At 37.2% G+C, this 20,626-nt stretch overlaps 1 protein-coding gene across 1 annotated transcript in view; it reads left to right on the forward strand.

The window, feature by feature from the left end:
- The window catches only part of ENAH (ENAH actin regulator), a gene marked incomplete at both ends in the record, with an annotated part of 166,385 nt that overhangs the window by 109,486 nt on the left and 36,273 nt on the right, over window positions 1-20,626 (forward strand). The window contains 2 exons of the mRNA XM_080698912.1: window positions 9,260-9,316; window positions 14,136-14,220. Of these exons, the coding sequence (XP_080555038.1) occupies window positions 9,260-9,316; window positions 14,136-14,220 (142 nt within the window). The remainder of the gene's footprint in view (window positions 1-9,259; window positions 9,317-14,135; window positions 14,221-20,626) is intronic.

Raw genomic sequence — 20,626 nt, forward strand, 5'->3', positions numbered from 1 at the left:
TTTTATATATCTTTATCTCATAAGCAACTTCTTTTTTTTTTTTTTTCTGGTGGTACTGGGGATGGAACCCAGGGGCCTTCTGCCTCCAAGCTACACTCCCATACCCATTTTATATTTTTATATGGAAACAGGGTCTCACTAAGTTGCTGAGAGACTTCACTGAGTAGCCGAGGCTGGCTTTGAACCTGCGCGATCCTCCTGTCTCAGCCTCCCAAGCACTGGGATTGCAAGTGTGTGCCACCACACCTGGCTGATAAGCAACTTCTTGAAATATCAATTAGTGCACCGAGAGAAGGTGAAGAGTAAGGGCAAGGGCAGTAGGGTTCCCCAAGTATCTGGAAGAACTGCAGAATCAGAATGCGTGTGTTGTGAGTAGTGGTACCACAAGGTCCTAAGACCAATGAGTTAGGGCACACAGTTTGTATCTTCCCACAATGTCACAAGGCTTATTCAACACCAAAGGTTATAGCAGACACGAACTTATCAAGAAATTGTCTGAGTAAAGTTAAGCTAAGTTCTAAGTTCAGATGCTGGATGGCTGCTTTGCTAAAACAAGTTAAACAGGGAGTAGGGAATAACGGGAAATTCAGGAGTTGTGTGCCTCCCCTAAACCCCCCTTGAAAGTGGAAGTCCGGCGCAGAAAAAACCCAAGGCCAGCTGTCGGAGATAAGCAAGCAAGCAAGCAAGCAAAAGCTTTAAGACAGCCTAGCTCCTTTTTATATCAGGCAGCTGGGGAGTTTTTTAAAAGGAGGGGGCTTCCGCTCACGGCAGAAGATCGCATGAAGTACGGGGTGTTTGCTGATTGGGTGGTTCATACCCCAGTGAGTGTGTTATCAGGGGACTGGTTGTTGGGCATCCCGTGCCCCCTTTGGCTGCCTATGAAGGTAGCCAGCACAATCCGGAAGAGAAGCCAGAGAGGCGCCATCTTTGGCATAACTGGGCTGCTTATCCTAACACCCCTCCCACACACTTACACAATTAGCTCTAGGTGGGCACCAAGCTGGTTGCTCTGAAAGAGGGACCAGAGCAAGTCACTGGATTGGAGTCATACTCACAGGCGGATTGTTGTAGTATAAGCAAAGCTCAGCATGCTTCTGGTAGAAAGTCCTGGCTCTCTATAGGACTTTGAGCATTTCTCAGTGTCTTTGGCAAACTTATCCAGGCTTTTCAAACCTGCCAGACTCCTGTCACCAGTTCAAATGTCATAAGTCTATCAGAGGTGAGAAGGCAGTTTTTGATCAAATGTTTATTATCAGCTGCAGTAAAGAAGTGCTTGTGTGAACCCTGTGCTGACATGCCCAGACAAGTTTCTGAAGCTATCTGCTGTCTGGACAAGTTGATGAGTCTTTGTCTTGAGCTCTATGCTGGCATGTTAAATTGTTCATGAGTTCATAAGCATTATTTTATATCCCATACTCTGTACAATGTGCCTCTTCCAAACTCCAGGGCCTGTGTGAGGAAAGCCTGCAGCAGTTCCTCAGTGAGGCTACTCTCAAGCAGACATTGACCAAAGGCATTTCTTAGAGGACCCTGAATACACACCCATTCTGGTTGGTTCAAATACTCTGGCTAAAGCAGAAAGCCCTCCTGAGATGTCTTAGTTTAAAAATAAAAAATCAACATCATAAAACTATGAATTGTATAAAACAGAACTGTGGAACTACGTAGCAATTTTCTGTGCCAAATTGAATGTAAGTAGAGATGAATTCTTAATCAGATTGCAAAATCTTAGTTAAGTGGATGAGGGAGTAAAGTTGTTTTGCCTTACAGTATCACTGAATGCCCACTACAGAATTGGGTGCTTTTATCATTTTCCTCAAAACTTTAATTTTGTGGTCCATCATATTTTTTCTGTTGCCTACTCCCATTGGTAGTAAAAGAAACCAAAATAAACTATTTCTGTTTTGCCCAAATATAAAGTTTGACTTCTTTGTTCAAATATAAAGTTTGGATTTCTTTGCCTAATTTTAATATTGCACTAAAACTTGTCCTGTCTTGAGATAGATTTTTCATGTTAGCAAATTTGTTTTCCTTCAAATCTTTTAAAGTACCTGGTATTTGGGGGCAGTGGGACCTTTGAAGTAGGAACTGAGGATTCCTGGTGAAGGAGGAAAAATAGTTTGCTTTTTTCTTTTTCTTTTTCTTTTTCTTTTTCTTTTTCTTTTTCTTTTTCTCCTCCTCCTCCTCCTCCTCCTCCTCCTCCTCCTCCTCCTCCTCCTCCTCCTCCTCCTCCTCCTCCTCCTTTTGTGTGTGTGTGTGTGTGTGTGTGTGTGTGTGTGTGTGGTACTGGGGTTCCTGGAAGCCCTTCTACCTCTGGGCTACACTCCCGTACCTATTTTAAACTTTTTAATTTTGTGAAACAGGGTCTCCTAAGCCAGCGTGGCTGGCTTCGAACCTGTGCGATCCTCCTGTCTCCACCTCCCAAGTGCGGGTATTAAAAGCGTGCGCCACACGTCCGGCGGAAAAATAGTTTTCTGTGGCTAATAGTAACCCTTATTGAGTATTGACAGCCAGAAAATTCTAGTTGGTTACAAAAAGAAGCTTGTAAGCTTACCAAGAGAAAATATCAGAGACCGAATAGATGTGCATGTGCAAAAACAACCCGTGGAGGGAGAAGCACAGAGCACTACCTGGAGACTTTGAGAAGGGAGTGGTGTACTGGAACAGAGAGGTAGTCGTCACATCCTGGGGAGGAGAAAGTACTTGCTTATATTTTAAGAGCAATGGGAAGCAAATTTATTTACTCACTTACTTATTTACTTATTTTTAGTACTGGGGATTAAAACCAAGGGTATTCTACCTCTAAGCTACATCCCCAACCCTTTTTACAGGCTCTGCTAGGTTGTTGTCCTTGAACCTGCAATCCTCATGTCTTACCCTCCCATACCACTCCTGGGTATCTTTCCAAAGGAACTGAAACCAGAATATTATAGTAACACCTCCATATCTATGTTTGCAGCAATGCAATTCATAATAACCAGATTATGAAACCAACCCAGATGTCCATCAACAAATGAATGGATTACAGAACTATCCAATATACACACAATGGAATTCTATTCAGCAATAAAGAACAAAATTATGTCATTTACAGGAAAATGAATGGACCTGGAGAACATTGTTAAGTGAGATTAGCCAGTCACAGAAAGTGAAGGGTTGAGCCAGGTGTGGTGGCGCACACCTGTAATCCCAGTAATTGAGACTTAGGAGGATCGCAGGTTTGAGGGCAGCCTCAGCAAGTAGTGAGACTGTCATCAACCTAGTGAGACCCTATTTCACGATAAAAATAAAATAGGACTGTGGGTGTAGCTCAGAGATAGAATACCCCTGGGTTCAGTTTTCAGTACCACAAAAAAGAAAAAAGAGAAAGTGAAGGATCGGATGATTTTTCTTATATTCAGAAACTAAAGAGTAATTGGGCTAAAAGAGGGACTTTAGATAATGGAGGGAAAACTCCAGTGGAGCCAGGAAAGTGGTCTTGGGGAAGGGAGGGAGGATTACTTCCAGTGACATTATATGCATATGCAAGAATGCCAGTGTTAATCTCAACATCTTGTGTGGGGAAGGGAGGCAGTGGGGAAGGACACAGGGGAAAACTCACCAAGTGCTATATACATATATGTCACTATCACAGTGAACTCTATTATGATGTGAGAGTAATATACCAATAAAGTATTAAAAAATAAACAATGAAAAGCTAAGGGGATGTGTTCTGATTTAGTTACTGAAATGTCACTGGTTTTTGTGGTGAAGGAGACCAATACCAAGATTAGAGTGGGCCGCTCGATTAGGTGATGCTGTTGTCATTGAATAGGCCTATGGTAGACTTTTAATTTCTGAGCATATCCCCTAATATGTGTTTTATCACTTATCTACGTGTGTGTTGGTGTTAATATACTGTATATATTATAAACAAAAAAGGGGAGATTAACAGAAATAGAATGCTACTATTTTCTTCCTTGCTCCAATATATGTTAAACTTCTTTACCCTGAACACTGACAAGCAATAGGTCATGGAACAAGAACAGTGGCAGTGGAGTTATTTTGTAGAGAGATTGCATTGTCACATTTACAAATTGGTTAATCCATTAAGTCCTATCATCCCAAAGGTGGGCCACCTATAAAACTTGGACTGAACAACAAATATACCACTTACAGCAACTTTTGAAACAAGTTATGTTCTTAAGAGTTCTTTTCCCTTAAGAAAAGTAACCCCAGTCAGAGTGGCAAGCATAAAGAAATCAACAACAAATGCTGGCGAGGATGTGGGGAAAGAGGAACTCTTTTACACTGTTGGTGGGAGTGCAAACTACTTCAGCCACTATGGAGATCTGTGTGGAGATTTCTAAGAAAACTGGGAATAGATCCACCATATGATCCAGCTCTACCACTCCTGGGTATCTTTCCAAAGGAGTTGGAATCAGAGAACTACAGCAACATATGCATACCTATGTTCATAGCAGCACAATTCGTAATAGCCAAAATATTGAACCAATCCAGGTCCCCAACAACAGATGAATGGATTGCAAAATTATGGGAAATACACACAATGGAATTCTATTCAGCTATAAAGAAGAACAAAATCATGTCATTTGCAAGAAGATGGAAAGTCCTGGAGAGTATTATGTTAAGTGAGATCAGCCAAGCACAGAAGAAGGGACATATGTTTTCTCTAATATGCCCAAACTAGGGAACATAGAGGATACCAGAGGGATTCCAGATAATGGAGGGGAAATATCAGCAAAGTTTGAATGGAAAGATAGGAGAGGAGGAAGGCTGAACTTGATTAATGAGGGTCTACATCCAAATATTTGTAAAAGTATGAATATGGCATGGTTACCCTGGACAGTCGTTGGAGGGAGGGAGGAAGGAAAACGGGGGTGGGGGAGAGAGGGCACCAAATATAGTTTAAATGTATAACATTTATTTTCAACCAAAAATTCCTATTAAAAAAAAATTTGAGCATTTATACAAAAGGCTTGAGGGATGGCATGGTAAGGTGATTTGATGGACAGTTTTTTATCTGCTCTTAGAGAAAGCAGAAAAATGAATGTGGGGATGCACGTTAGTGTTGCTTTTAAATCTGTTAAGATATATGCCGGGCGTGGGGGTGCACGCTTGTAATCCTCGCGCTTGGGAGGCTGAGACGGTATCACACAGGTTCGAAGCCAGCCTCAGCTACTTGGTGAGGCTCTCAGCAATTTAGTGAGACCCTGTTTCCAAATAAAATATAAAATAGGTCTGGGAGTATAGCCCGAGTTAGAAAGCCTTTGGGTTTCACCCCAAGTACCACACACACACAAAAAAACTGTTAAGATATGACAATATTGGTAAGTTATAGGCTCTTCAACTTCTAGTTGACTTCTTGAAGTTTCTTTAGCTACAGGCAGTCATTTATTCCACAGTAAAAATAAAAAAAAAAAATTACAAAAAGATGGTGGATGGACTGAGGAGCATACAGCGACTGTCTACAGCAAATAATTGTCCAGCAGCTTGCCAGCCATTAGTCATCACTGTCATATTTGTTTAGAAGGAAATAAAATACATTAAGGTCATAGATGTGTGTGGAGAGTACCAGAAACAAAGGAGAGGGAAAGCCCAAACACAGTTTTGCCTAAGATTGAGGGAAGAAAATGAGAAATTTGTGCCTGTAGCTACATAACACTTTACTTTTTGAGCTATAAGAAGATTGTTTTTTCAATTAAAAGGTATGTATTTTGAAACAATTTGAAATAATGCTTGTGAAAATAATTCAAAACACAGCTTTAAAATGTTCGTTGCTTTGAATAAATTTACTGTTTTGTTATTCTCATGTCTCCCAGTACAATGTAGCACACTTGGGATTGAATGCAGGGGCATTCTGTCTCTGAGTTACACCCCCAGCCATATATATACTTATTTATTTATAGCTTGAAACAGGGTCTCACTAAGTTGCTGAGGCTGACCAAACCTGCAATCCTTCTGTTTCAGCCTTCCAAGTACTGGACAAGTGTGGGCCACCATGCCCCATATACCTGCTCTTTTTTTTTTTTTTTTGTAATTTTCTTGAATGCAGGCAACCATTCCAGTTTAGTGTCTACTTCCCTTCTACTCTAGATACCCTAGAACAAATGCATATACCTTTGCCTGTACTCCTTCTCAGTCATGAGAAGCATCTCGAGGCCTTAACGGTGGTCAGAAGTGTCAATGTCACTAATGTGGGTGCTGCATTTGGGCTCACTCAATAGACCAGCTTTCTGGAGAGCAAATCAAATTTAAACCAATCTTTAAGCAAGCCTTATCTCACTTAATCCTCAAAATAAAAGCTGGGATGGGAAATAATCCCATTACAGATTGTTTTGGACTAACTGCTGAGAGTAGAACTGTAGTGTTAAAAGCATAAGCACTAAGGGTCTCCTGTAATAATTATATACAGTAATAAAACAGAGTCTTTCTGCCTAGTCTTGTACATTTTTCTGCTCATACAAAACACTTATGGTAAAGAATATTAAAGGCAGGGGCAAAGCCAGAAAAACGGCTAATTACAAACTGCATTTCAAATAAATGAACAGAGTCTACGACAAGACTACATGATAACCAGAGTCCAGATGGAAAGGGTTATTTCTCTCTCCCCTCTCCCTCTCCCTCTCCCTCTCCCTCTCCCTCTCCCTCTCCCTCTCCCTCTCCCTCTCCCTCTCCCTCTCCCTCTCCTCCCCTCTCCCGATTTTCCCCCCTCCCCTCCCCTCCCCTCCCCTCCCCTCCCCTCCCCTCCCCTCCCCTCCCCTCCCCTCTCGCACTGGGGATTGAACCCAGGGGCATTCTACCTCAGTTACAGCTCTGGCCCTATTTTTTATTCTTTGTTTTGAAACAGGGTCTCACTAAGTTGCTGAGGCTGGCTGTGAATACGCAATCCTTCTGTCCTAAGTACTGGGATTACAAGTGTGTACCACCACACCCGGCTGTTGTTTCTCTTTTCTGGGAGTTCAGTACAAGTGTTAACTTTTACATTTTTTTACATTTTAACCTCCTCAAGTTTGTGCTTTTTTTTTTTTTTTTTCAGCTCACCTTAATTTCTGTCAGCCCTAAACCTTAACATTATGGCTAACTTAAGGAGATGCCCTTTCGTTGATAAAATGTAGGGTAGATAAAATGTAGGGTTGATAAAATGTAGGGTAGATCAGTGCTAGTCTTAAAACCATGGTCGAAATCATATTACTGAATTTAGTGTGGACAACGAGCCTTCTTTCCCATATCCTCCCCTTTTCCTCTGAGTGAAGGAAGAGTTAATGGTGTCAGGACTAAGCAGGAAGCATAGTTAGCCTTATGCTTGTGATGGAATGAATAATTTATTAACTTCGGGAAAATGCAAACTGCAGTAGAATTCAAGCAACCATATCTGAATATAGATCAGTATTTTACTTGATAGGATGAAGTAAAAGTCAGTGGAAAGAAGAGATACTTTAAAAAACCAAGTGCAAGATTGTTGTCTAGTAGTTTAAATTGTGAGAAGGATTGGGAGTTCTTGGTTGGAAGTGCTTAGTCTTCTGCAGGGATAAGAGGCACCTGCATTCTGATAGTGGTCAGATGACTCTGCTAAAATGACTGGAATGGGATGGGGCAGTTTCTTTGTTGTCAGGAACGAGATACTTTCTCAGGGTTTTCTTGTAAGTTAAAAAAAAAAAGCTGTCCTTACATGTTTTTCCTTTTAAAAATGAATTAAAGGAACTAAGGAGTAAAACCTGAAAACTAGGCATATGTTCCTTTACTTAGTAAAGACGGGAAGTAGGCATTTTATAAGTATTGATAAGACAGATTTTTTGAAGTAATTTATACTTATAATGTGATTATTGAAATTTTTCTAGATTGTTTATTTCCTTTGGAATGATCTCATTAGCTTGGTTGGTAGACATTTTATATATATATATATATATATCTGTGGTCTTATGTCATCATTATAAATATTGTGCATGCAACTTTAATAATAATAGATTGGGTGGTTGGAAGTACTTAGCAAAGGTGACATTTATCAGGCCTATTTTGTTTGTGTTTGGAAATACTTGCTGAATGTAATACTTTTAAAAGCAAAACGAACTTAATTGGAATATGTTATTTCTAAAAATGATAAATTCTTTTGACTTAAGACATTACCATTTTCAGATGTGCATTCTTTAAATCTAAATTGATTTGGTTCTGATTCTACTGAAACTGTTTTTTTTTTTTTTTTTTTAAGCCAAAGTTATAATATTTAAAGAATAAAGTTTTAGGGAAATCTAAAATACTATCTTGTTTGCCTTTATGTGATCTTTATTGAGCCAGTATATTTTTAACCTGTTAACTGTTTCTTGATTAATACTACTAGAATATCTTTCCTATGCTGAAAAGAATTTTTAGGATTTTAAAGAAAATCATTTATGTGAAGTTTTAGCTGTCACTGATGTAATAGTAAGATAATAGGTGTTAGTTTTGTTTTTCCCATCTCAACTTTGAGTATCACCTTAAATTCATATAAGCTGTTTCCCTTTTCATAAATTACCACCTTCTTTTTTACTTTTTCTTCCTAAAAAGAATTTACTTCATTGGCACTCAAGCTAAATTTTAATATAAATAGCCTAAATTAAATGGCGCTTTGATGTGGCCACACATTTTTAATAAGATGTTTTGTCAAGTATGTGTGCATATTGAGAAAAGAATAGCAGTAAAATGCAGCTCGGTGAACAATGAACAATTAGGTTTCTTTCAAGCTACAGAACATACAGAGATATTTTATATCATTGACTAGAACTCTTTAGTTGCAGTAATATGTTTACAGCACCAATACTTATTTTCCAACTGGTAATGATTATTAATGTTAAATTAATCTGAAGCAATTCTCCTGGAGTTTTTCAGATGTAATTCTCTTAAATGAGAAGGTAGACCTTAAGAAATTAACTCCGATGGCCATAGCTTCTTGTACTTCATTCACTTTCAAACAGCAAAATCCTGAAATGCAGACTGCACTTGACTGTATCATTCAGGAAATAACTAAACTGTAAACACATCATTTGATCTATGGCTTATTCTAGGATTTTTCCACGTACAAGATTACATATAAATTATTTTTAAGAGCTTATGTTAAAGAGGATACTTTTTATTAAATTACAGAGCTTCCAGGATGAGGATCTAGATAGGACGTATGTACAAATACTTTTTGAACATTTCAAAGCACCTTTTAGTTAATGTGAAGTTCTTCAGATGGCCCCGTTGTCCTTTGAAGCTTCTAACACCAAGGTGTCTGTTGCAGCCCAGAGCAAGGTTACTGCTACCCAGGACAGCACTAATTTGCGATGTATTTTCTGTGGTAAGCAACATTATGTTTACATTACTTTTTCAAGCTGTGGTACATACTACTTGCACATTTTCATAACTTTTGTTTTCTTAGGCCATAGTCTGGTTTGTGATTTTTGGGATATATATACATAAAATATATATATATATATATACACACACACACACATATTTGTAGCAAGCTACTGTTTTTATGTTGTGGTATTTGTTGTGATTCATGTAGGTGATTGGGTCAGCTTTTGAGTTGACTCTTTAGTGAAGACTTAGTTAGAATTAGCATTTTAAAACAATTTTTTCTGCCTCTTCCAACATAGAGAGGACTTTTGTTCATTTTTGTTTTTAATTATTTTGTTTGGGAGCAGACTTTTAACTTAGGGTTTAAGGAAAGTATATCCATTTTAATATGATTGAGGAATGTAAATGTGCCTTATTTCAAAGGAACTTTTGTTTAACTTGAATTAATTTTAGGTGTGCATGTTGTGAGAGGAAGGTGCAAACTTATTATTTGCTTTAATAGGTTGATTTCAGATTAGAAGTTTCCTTTACTCAGTAAGTTAGATTGTGACTGAGGGGTGATTTTATTCCTATAGTGTTTTATTTTGCTCTCACTCTCATGTACACATCTGTGCACATATACAGATTGTTTGCAGAGGCAAACTAGGCATGTCAGACAGCCATCCTAGATTGGAGCAAATCAAATATATACATAAACTTATGCAAAATTAGATAAATACATGTAGATCTTTGTCTAAATTCTTTCTATCTATGTTTGATTCTGAAACTTCCTGTTTTGAAAACCCAAGTTCCAAAAAGTGATTCAATTGTTTGTTTTTTTAAAAGTTCGTATATACCTTTTTGATGCAAATATACCTTGGCTAGCCAGATTATTTTATGAGAAGCTTATAAAGTGAGATACTGTAAAAAAAAATTTGTATTAACAGTTCAAATATGGGTATGTACTTTATTCATGTGACTCAGAATTTTTAATGTGGTTCCTCAGTATTAGTGTTTCTTTAAAGAGAGTAACTTAAATTTATATACTTAAGAGCTTAGGCAAAGAAGCATATGTTAAAAATTTCAAAATAAAAATGAAGGAAAATTCTAATATACTTCTTAATCACCAAGAGTTATATTTTAGATTTGATCCAGGTGACACAGTTAAAGCTGTGAGCCTATTGTGTGGCTTTTTGCAAATTCCTCTATCTGCTCTCAGATTCCACAATTACACATTGTAGATTAAGCATTTAATGAATAACTTTATTCTGAAATCTCTCCCTCCTTCTGGAAGGTCGGGCAGGCCTTCTTTAAAATAGTCATCAGTGATTGTTGATTTTTGTGTTATTGATGTACAGACAGAATAATAGTTTACCCAAATGTAGAGAAAAGATTGATTTAGCCTAATGAAGGCGACTTTTTAAATGTATAAAATAGTAGGTTAAAACATTTTCCCTGTTACCTTTAACTATACAAACTATAGACATCACTTTGCTAAGTTTAAATTTAATCATTTGTTTATACTAGCACATATTTGACTTTTAGTTTATGTTTAAAAGAGTCTATGGCTAAGTATGAAACTAGATTTGTTGAAAATTAAAATGGGATAGCAAGTGAAATGTACTTTAACCAGAACTTAAAATTGAAGGCAGGAGTTGAAAGTCTGTTCCTGTTTTAGAGAGAGATTCTAATGAGATTTCCATTGTTTGTAGGACACTGTATCAATGATACTGCCACATTTTCTTATTAGAAACAGTAATGTGTCAACTTTGCTGTTGTATGTCTTCTAGCCAGGACAAATTAAGACCAAGCATTGTCTTTGGCTCTGGTGATAAATGAGGGAGAGAATTAACCCCCTAACAGCTGCTGTTCTTTATGAGCCACAGTAGGACAGAGCAGGGTCACTCATTTCTTAACCTTGGTTGTTTCTTCTCTTTTTCTCCCCCCAAAGAGAGCTGTTAATCACCATTTGTAAGATACTGTTATTTTCCCATAATGAGATGGTTATGAAAGTACCCTTTTTGTGTGTGTGTGTGTGTGTGTGTGTGTGTGTGTGTGTGTGTGTGTGTGTGTGGTACTGGGGTTCCTGGAAGCCCTTCTACCTCCGGGCTACACTCCCAGACCTATTTTATATTTTTTAATGGAAACAGGGTCTCTTAAGCCAGCACAGCTGGCTTGGAACCTGCGCAATCCTCCTGTCTCTGCCTCCCAAGCGCAGGGATTACAAGCGTGCGCCACCACGCCCGGCCCTATTTTGTTTTTTATGAGAACACAGACACCCATTTAGAAATATAGCCTATGTGAAATAATAGTTACATTTCAGGAAAAATGGTGGCAGCTGACAGCCTTGCCTAATTCTTCTTGCTGCTTCATATTGTTGTATGTCATGCCTTTGGTTTTATTTACCAATTTTATAACCCATTAGAATTTTTGACAAGAAGGAAAATAGTCTTTGTGTACCTGTAATTCATAATTTACCTGAACCTTTAATTTACTTACAGTATTTTAATTTTTAAATGCACATACATTTCAATGTGCTAGTTCTTGCAAGTTGACAGTATTGATGAAGAAGAAACAAAACAACCGGATTAAAATATAGATGTGAGAAAATACTGAGAGGAGGCATTCCTTCCCTCTCCCCATTTAAAGCTGTCAAATGGTCCATAATCAAAGAATCACGCAGCAAAGAACTCTGAGTTATCCTTGGATCAAAGTTCTCCTCATCTTAAAAAGAGTTTTTCTTTCCTTGTCACATGCAGAACAAACTAAAGCCAGTTACTTTTATGACTAATTATATGAACCACAAAATATTACCCATATTTATAAAACCTTTCTAAATAGGTTTTCTGAGTAAGCTTTTAAAAAGCTTTAAATTTTTTTTCAAAACAGGTTCTACAAATTGACAATTTACTTTTCCCATTCTCTTTGTTTTGTGAGTTATATCAGACTTGTTTTTAAACTGTTTAATAAAATCATTTGGGTTGAGTTGAAATTTTACATCTTTTTTAAATTTATTTTTTAGTTAAAATTTAGATACTGGTGAATCCAAACCATAAATATTGTCATAGAATGCCTGTTCTAGATCTGAGCAAAACAATTGGAATTGCCAAACACATATAACCTACTGATAGTCATCTGTTCATTGTTTACATGGCCTGAGGTTTTCACTTAAATAGTCAAATAAACATTATTTTAAAATATAGTTAAACCATCATAATCCTGTAAGTTGGCATGCCAGATACTTTCATTTAATAGTTTTGGATAAATATAACTTTGGATATATAAAGTGCGCGCGCGCGCGCACACACACACACACACACACACACCAATTTTAATACTTTCTCAGATTTACCTCCCCAATGTGTATGTCCCCTGTCCTTGTGCCAGAAGAGGTTAAACATTAGTGTATGGCCTAATATGAGTCTTTCTGTTTTCTTTTTTTTACATCATTGTGTTAATTTGCAAAGGAAAGCATTCTAATCTGTTTCTTAGACTACACTTCTGTATTTTCTTTTATGCAGACATTTACATGTGTATTTAATTTTTATTTTAAAGCTTTTTGTTTTTTTTTTGTTGTTGTTACTGATTACATGGGATTAATATATTTCTGTTTCCTCTATTTGGTTCTCAAAATAGTGGAGTCTTTAAGAAATCAAATTAAATATATCACTGCAATTGTCTTTTAATTTGTCATTAAAGGACAAATTAAATGATTAAAAGCATTTGTAAGGTGGTGAGGAAAAAGTTAGTAGGTAAGTTCAGAACAAATTGTTTTTCTACACCTGGGATACACCAGTATTGTATTATATCCTGGCAGGCCTTTAATACTAGTGGTCTACAGATATCTTTTAGAGTATCTGCTAGTAGCATTTGATGGCACATTAAATTTCAGAAATATATATAGTATATCATTCCTCATGTATTTCTCTCCAAGAATGGATAACTATTTCTTTACTTTTGTATTCATTGGATTAGATTTCAAGATTGTTCTAGTTTAATCTTAGTCCAGCATTTATCTCACTTAATTTTTTTATTCAGCAACATTGAGATGTCCCATAATTTAGTGGTATTCTATCTAAAATAATGAAAATGGGCCTGCATTATACACAATATGTGGGAATGGATGGTCATTATTCTCTCATGACAGAACCATGTTTGGTGTACAGGCAGTTTTTATTTCTTCTTACCTCAAATGAAAACTTGTTAAGATTGCCTCTGTTCCATTATAAAAAATCAGATAAGTAGATTAATTTATTATATGGAAGTTTAGCAAATGTTTGTTTTCACCAGTACTGGAAATACAAGGCCACTAAACAAAAATGGCAGTTTCTATTGGGCAAATTTGATTAATGCATTAGCATTCTTCAGTCTAGTAATAAGGTTCTCATGCTCTCTCTCTCCTGTTTTTCATTTCCAGTGTTCTATTTAGGTGAGTTTTTGAATTCTGATTTTTCATTTAAGTTCTGCCTCTCCACTTCATGAATAATTATCCCAAAGAGAATGTCTCATTGTCTTAAAAAATGTCAAGCTTAGGTGCCTCTTCAGATGCTCATTGAACTCTTGTTTTACTCAAGCTCTTCATATATAAATATTTATTTTTCCCTTATTGTTGATGTTTTCCGTTTGTTTCAAGTAAGCCTTCTGGAGATGATGACAGTATTATGTTGCAGTCTTTCATTTGCTGTGTGTTATGTAAAGCTTATGTTTTATTTTGCTAGACAAAAAGAAGATACATTTGTAAATATGTGATGGTTTTATGTTATGCTCATGATTTTATCCCTTCTATCCAGCTAAATATAAAGATAATTTTTATCTGTAATGTTTTTCTCCCTTTATAGGGCCAACATTGCCTAGACAAAATTCACAACTACCTTCTCAAGTTCAAAATGGTCCATCCCAAGAAGAATTGGAAATTCAAAGAAGGTAAATTCATAAGTTATTATTTGCATTTTTTTCTTTCTGTTGCAGGAGGACCAGCCTGTGAATATCCCAATATTTGAAATAGATTATGTCTTTTCAGCTGTTTGAAAGTCTCACAACTTCTATTCTTAGACGTTTTAAAATCACCATTATACTTGTTATGCTAAATACAAAAGACGTTATAAAATTTGATATCTGCTCTTTCCTAAAAACAACACACTTAAGATACATTTTAAATAAATATTCTACATACACTTAACAACAAAATATCTTTACCCTTCAGTAAGTCCCAACTTTAAAATTTTTATAAAGGTAATCTGACCAGAATGCTTTTCTAGGAAGTTGAAAGAGTATTTATTGGTTGGTTCTATAAGGCATTAATCTTGAGATATTGTGATAGATTTTAGTAAGAAAATACAAAATCCTTTTGTTTATGACTAAATACTGATGGAACTTTATCATTTCAGTGCAGCCTAAAAATACTTTTGAAATTATAATACAGCCTCATTTAGGGAAAGATTTTTCTGAATTAATAGATTCTAAATTACAAAGCTGTTTTGTTTAAAAACATTTTGCAAAACTCATATACATTCAAAACTAAACTTGAGCAAGGCAAACCAGGTGGCCCTTTTTATTGTGTGTGTGGTACTGGGGGTGAAACCAAGGGGCTTTTCTACCTCCAGGCTATACTCCCAAACCTATTTTATACTTTTTTTGGAAACAGGGTCTCACTAAGTTGCTGAGAGACTTACTCAGTAGCTGATTCTGGCTTGGAACCTGTGCGATCCTCCTGTCTCAAACTCCAAAGTACTGGGATTACAAGAGTGTGCCGCCATGCCCAGCCAGGTGGCCCATTTTTAAGCAAACAAATTTTTAGAGATGCTGATTTTTTTCTTCCTCTGAGCTACACTCCCAGCTCTATTTTTTGGTCTTTTTGTTTATTTTATTACTGGTAAGTAATCCCTATTTTTTGTTTTGGAAGGTTGGTAATCTTGGTTAGTTGGACCATTGCCTAGATGGATTTGTAAACCATCAGTTTTTTGGTTTTGTTTTGTTCTGTTTTTTTGTTTTTGTTTTTGTTTTTGTTTTTTTGTTTTTTTGCAGTACTGAGGGTGGATCCCAGGGGCATTTTACCTTTTAGCTACACCTCCAGCCCTATATTTTATTCTTTATTTTGAAATAGAGTCTCACTGAGTTGCAAAGGGTCTCATTAGGTAGCAGAGGCTGTGCTTGAACTGCGATCCTCCTATCTCAGCCTCCCAATTGCTGGGATTTTAAGTGTGCACCGCCATGCTAGGCTATTAAACCATCATTTCTTATTGTGACCTTTTACTTGTATTTTACATTTAAAAACATTTTTCATATTCCATATGTTGTTTTAACATTCATGTTCCCCTGGCCAGCTGCTTTGGACTACAACTGCTTAGCTCATGAGGAAGTTCTCCTAGGATATCCCAAAATAAATTTCAATTTTGGCACAGAGCCTGTATGTATATTCAGTCATATCACTTCAGAAACAGCCTCCAAATTTGGTGAAAACCTATCCAACTCTAGAATGATACTGTAATAGATATAAATAAAACTGTTTCTATAAAAGTTAAATTTAAAGCATACAAAAATTTCAGCTCTATTTTGAAAGTTTTTAAAATACCAGAGTAATTCTAAGAGTGAGATACTATGAAACAGTTGTGTATAAAACAAAAAAGTAATTTTAAAAATTACTATGCTATTGTTAAGAACAACACACTTGTAGATAATGAGGAAGAGCCAGGAGAGAACTCAAAATGAAGTAGATGATATCTGTTTAGGCAGAGTTGGCCAGCAAGTAGTTCCTGACATAATTGCTAGAAGCCAGTGCAATAGAAAAGAGAAAGAAGGCTTTCTGGGAAGGGAGACTTAATCAAGTCACCTTTGAGGAACTTAGGGGAATGCTTCTGGTCTAGGTAAACCGAGATGTGGTTTGAGATTCTTCAAGGACTGGGCACTCTTGGCGGGACGCATGCTTGCTTATTCCTGGAGTGGCCACTGCATATATTCCCACCTTTCATTATTTTAACAAAATATCCAAAGCAGGCTAACTTTGTAAAGAAAGGAGGCTTATTTTAGTTCAGTTTTGAAGGTTCCAAAGGCATTGGTTCAGCTCACAAGGGCCTAGCTCTCTTGGCTGTCACAACATGGCCAGACTTGTGATGAGTAGTTTACATGGCCAGATAGGAAGCCAGAAAAAAACTGTAGTCTCATGATCCCTTCTGAGGTCATGCCTCCAGTTTACCCAAAGATCTCCCATTGGGCCCACCTCTTCAAGGTCCACATCACCTCACAGGACTGCCACCCTTGGCACCTATGCCTCTAACACGTGAACTTTTAGCAGGGACACTCTTACCTAGTTAGATGTCATGGTTTCCTTTTAAACACTAACTTCTATGTTAATAACTTCCAAATCTATAATGCCAGTTGGGATCATTTCCTCAAGATCCAGACTCATATTTTCAAATATAACAGTGTCATGGAACCTTCAGAAAATTTAGTGAAAGCCAGTGAACCACCACCCTTCTAATCTGTCTTCCAGTAATTCATGTAGATATATAATCATGTACAAAACTTGTATGCCATTTCAGAGACACATGTCCCCTAAATTCTAATAGTGAAAATTCAGTGAGGATTTTTCTTTTTTTTTAAATTAATTAATTTATTTTTTATTGGTGCACTGTATTCATACATCATAGTGGGATACAAACTTTTGTAGATATACATGCACACATCGCCCAGTCAGCCCCCACCCGATCCCCACCATATTTTCTCCCCATCCCTCCTTCCCATGCTTGGCTTAGTGGTTGACATCTAGTATTATAGCAATTTATCCAAAATTAAAAATGATAGTTTCACATAACAGTTTCATTTGTCTGATACCAAGCTTTTGATGACTTAAAGATAACATTTCAATATTTCTTTTTGCTTTCTTTCTTACCAGAGAATATTTTTTTTCTATTTTTTTAGGTGAAACTATCATATATTTATATATTTATTTAAAAAAAAAAAACCTCTATCCTAATATGGAATATGGACTCTAGATACCCAAAACGATCTTGAAAAAGAACAAAGCTAGAAGATATATATTTTCTGATTTCAAACCATATAAAGCTACAATAATTGAAACAGTGTAGTACTGTTCTAAAAGCAGATATATAAACCATTAGAGTTAAATAAAAGCCTAGAGCTAAATTCTTCCCTATATTGTCAAGTTATTTTTGACAAGGTTTCCACGAACATTTGGTGGTGGAAATAATAATCTTTTAACTAAATATTGTTGAAAAATAATACTTACATGGAAAAGAATAAAATTGGACCCTTACCTAATCCCATATACAAATATTAACTCAAAATAGATAAAAGACCTACATATAAATCTTAATACTATAAACTTTTAGGACAAAATCTGGCTCATAAAACCTCACAACATTGAAATTGGCAGTGATTTCTTGGATATGATTTCAGTGGCACAGGCAACAGAAGAGTATACAAACTCCCTAAAAAATAAAAAAAATATTGTATATCCAAAGACAATGTAAACAGAGTTAAAAGTTACTGATAGAATGGGATAAAATATTTCCAAATGCTATATCTGAAGGTATATTAATATTCCAACTAGAAATCCTAAAAATTAGCAACAATCAAAGCAAACAATACAATTTAGAGATAGGTAAAAGACTAACATAAATAATGAATCTCCACAGATAACCAATCTTAGTTGTCTGTTGGATGGAAAATCTTGTTTCTCTGGTTCTGGTGTGTGTTACCTATTTCTTCTTTGTAGTTAATCTCTTTGAGTATTTTCTCTAGTGCTGGTTTTGAAGACATAAATTCCTTGAGTTTCTGTTTGTCATGGAAGCTTCTTATTTCTCCATCTAATTTGATAGAGAGTTTTGCTGGGTAGGAAATTTTTAGCTGGAAGTTGTTTTCTTTCAGAGTTTGGAATATGTTACTCCAAGCCCTTCTGGCTCTCATGACTTGGTTTGGGAAGTCTGGAGTGATTCTAATCGGTTTGCCTCTGAATGTCACTTGGCCCTTTGTTTTTGTTGCCTTTAAGATTCTCTGCTTGGCTTCCACATTGGTCATTTTGACAATTATGTGGCATGGGGATCCTCTTCTCCGATCCTGTCTAAAGGGAGTTCTATAAGTTTCCTGGACCTGTGTATCAACTTCTTGCTCTATGTTTGGAAAATTTTCTGCTATTACTTCCTTGAAGAGATTGTTGATTCCTTTGGTTTCACTTTCTTTTCCCTCCTCTATTCCAATTATTCTTAGGTTAGCTCTCTTAAAATGGACCCATATTTCTTCAATGTCAGATTCCTGCTGTTGGATATTTTTTTCTAGATTAGAAACTGCGTTCATTTTTGGAATGATCATCTTCTAAGAGCGAGATTCTGTTCTCCATGCGGTCTAATCGGTTGTTCATGCTTTGAATTGAGTCCTTTACTTCATTAATTGCATCCTTTATCTCTTTTTGGCTCTCTCTGAATTCTTTTTGAAGCACCTCTATTATTTCTACAGTTATTTTCCTGATTTGATCTTCTAGAAATATCTGAATTTCTGTTTTATCGGGTTCTGATGTTGTGGGGTTGTGGGCATTCATTGCTCCATTGTTATTCCTCTTTCCCATGATTTTGGAAGTTTGTGCCTTCTCTGGGTTCTTCCCTTGGGTCACTATGACTTCGCTTAAGGTGCTCTGGATCTCGAGTCTGTAGTATCTCTGACCCCACTACTCCTTTACTGGGTTGTATCACAGAGTCTCCGACCCAGGAAGTCGATAGAGGCTGCTTTAGACTATGGGGGGTGCCAGGTTGCACGTTCTCCTATGGTGTGATATCTCTGCCACCGCCACTCCCCCACTGGGTCAAGTTCCAGGGAGTACAGTACTGGGATTTCTCCTCTGTGGCCCGCAATTTGACTCACTGTTGTTGAGTACGCAGATGCAGCTGTACTGGACTCGGTGAATTCACTGCTGCTGCCACCGGTGGCAATATGGCGCCGCTGTCATGCCCTCGGCCGTGAGGCTGGCGTATTTTTTCTTCTCTGGTTTTGAGTTCCACTCTGAGTCCCTGCAGCGTGTGCTGAGCTCAGCCACTGGGAGCTTTAGATGCTCCCTGCTCCGAAAGATCCCGCCTGGCTGTTCTGCAGCACCTCACCTCGGCTTGCTGTAGCCGTCCGGTGAATTTGCCACTGCCGCCGGCAGTATGGCGCTGCTGCCGCGTCCTCGGGCGTGAGGCCGGTGTATCTCCTCTGTGGCTCTGAGCTCTGTTCTCAGTCCGCTTTCTCTCTGGAGCCTGGTGATTTTTTTGTTTCTCTGGTGATGGTGTTTTCTGGCTATGAAAGGCGCTGATTTTGTGGTAATGGAGATTGGTTGTTAGGGGGGCTCTTAAGCCCCGCTTTTCTCGGTCGCCATCTTCCCGGAAGTCCCCAGGATTTTTCTAATATCATCCATTTGCATACCATTTGCATAAGAGTTAACTTCAATTTAAACTCTTGCCGAGTTTGGTGGTGCACACTTGTAATCCCGGTTCTTAGGAGACTAAGACAGGAGGACCATAGGTAGACAGGAGGACCATAGGTTCGAAGCTATGACAGGAGGATCACTGGCTCACAGCCAGCCTTAGCTACTTAGTGAGGCCCTCTGCAACTTAGTGAGACACTGTTTCAAAATAAAGAATTAAAAAATAGGTCTGGGAATGTAGCTCAGAGGTAGAATGCCCTTGGATTCAACCCCCAGTATCACTCAATAAATAAATCTCTTGTGATTTCATTTTAGTGTAAATTTCTTCAATATATCTTCCAGAATTTCACCTTAGAAATACTGTCAGGTCATCATTGTTTGCTAGTTTTATTCAATCATGCCTATGGTTTGTTTTCTCTATTTTCTGTAAAGCCTGATAGATATACTCTCCTGGCCTTATTTTTATCACTAATAGTTTTCTTTAATATTTATTCACTTATTTAACTGCTATGGTTTGCTAGTTGGTTTTTTTTTTCCTCTCTTTAATCTTTCAGTTCTTTATTACTTATTATTGAGAGAGAGTTTTCTAAAACTCTCTTGTACATGGCATAAAAAATCTCAAATAGGAGCCGGGTGTGGTAGTGCATGTTTGTAATCCCAGCACTTGGGAGGCTGAGACAGGAGGATCACACAGGTTTGAAGCCAGCCTCAGCTACTTAGTGAGGCTCTCAGCAACTTAGTGAGACCCTGTTTCCAAATGTAGAAAAGCCCCTGGGTTCCATCCCCAGCACCACAATAAATAGATAGATGATAGATAGATAGATAGATAGATAGATAGATAGATAGATAGATAGATAGATAGAAAATCTCATATAGTTCAGAAGGCCATGGAATGATGTGAAAGGGCCACTGTAAGAT

This window comes from Muscardinus avellanarius, assembly GCF_963383645.1.
Source record: "Muscardinus avellanarius genome assembly, chromosome: 7".
In the NCBI taxonomy this organism is placed as follows: Eukaryota; Metazoa; Chordata; class Mammalia; order Rodentia; family Gliridae; genus Muscardinus; species Muscardinus avellanarius.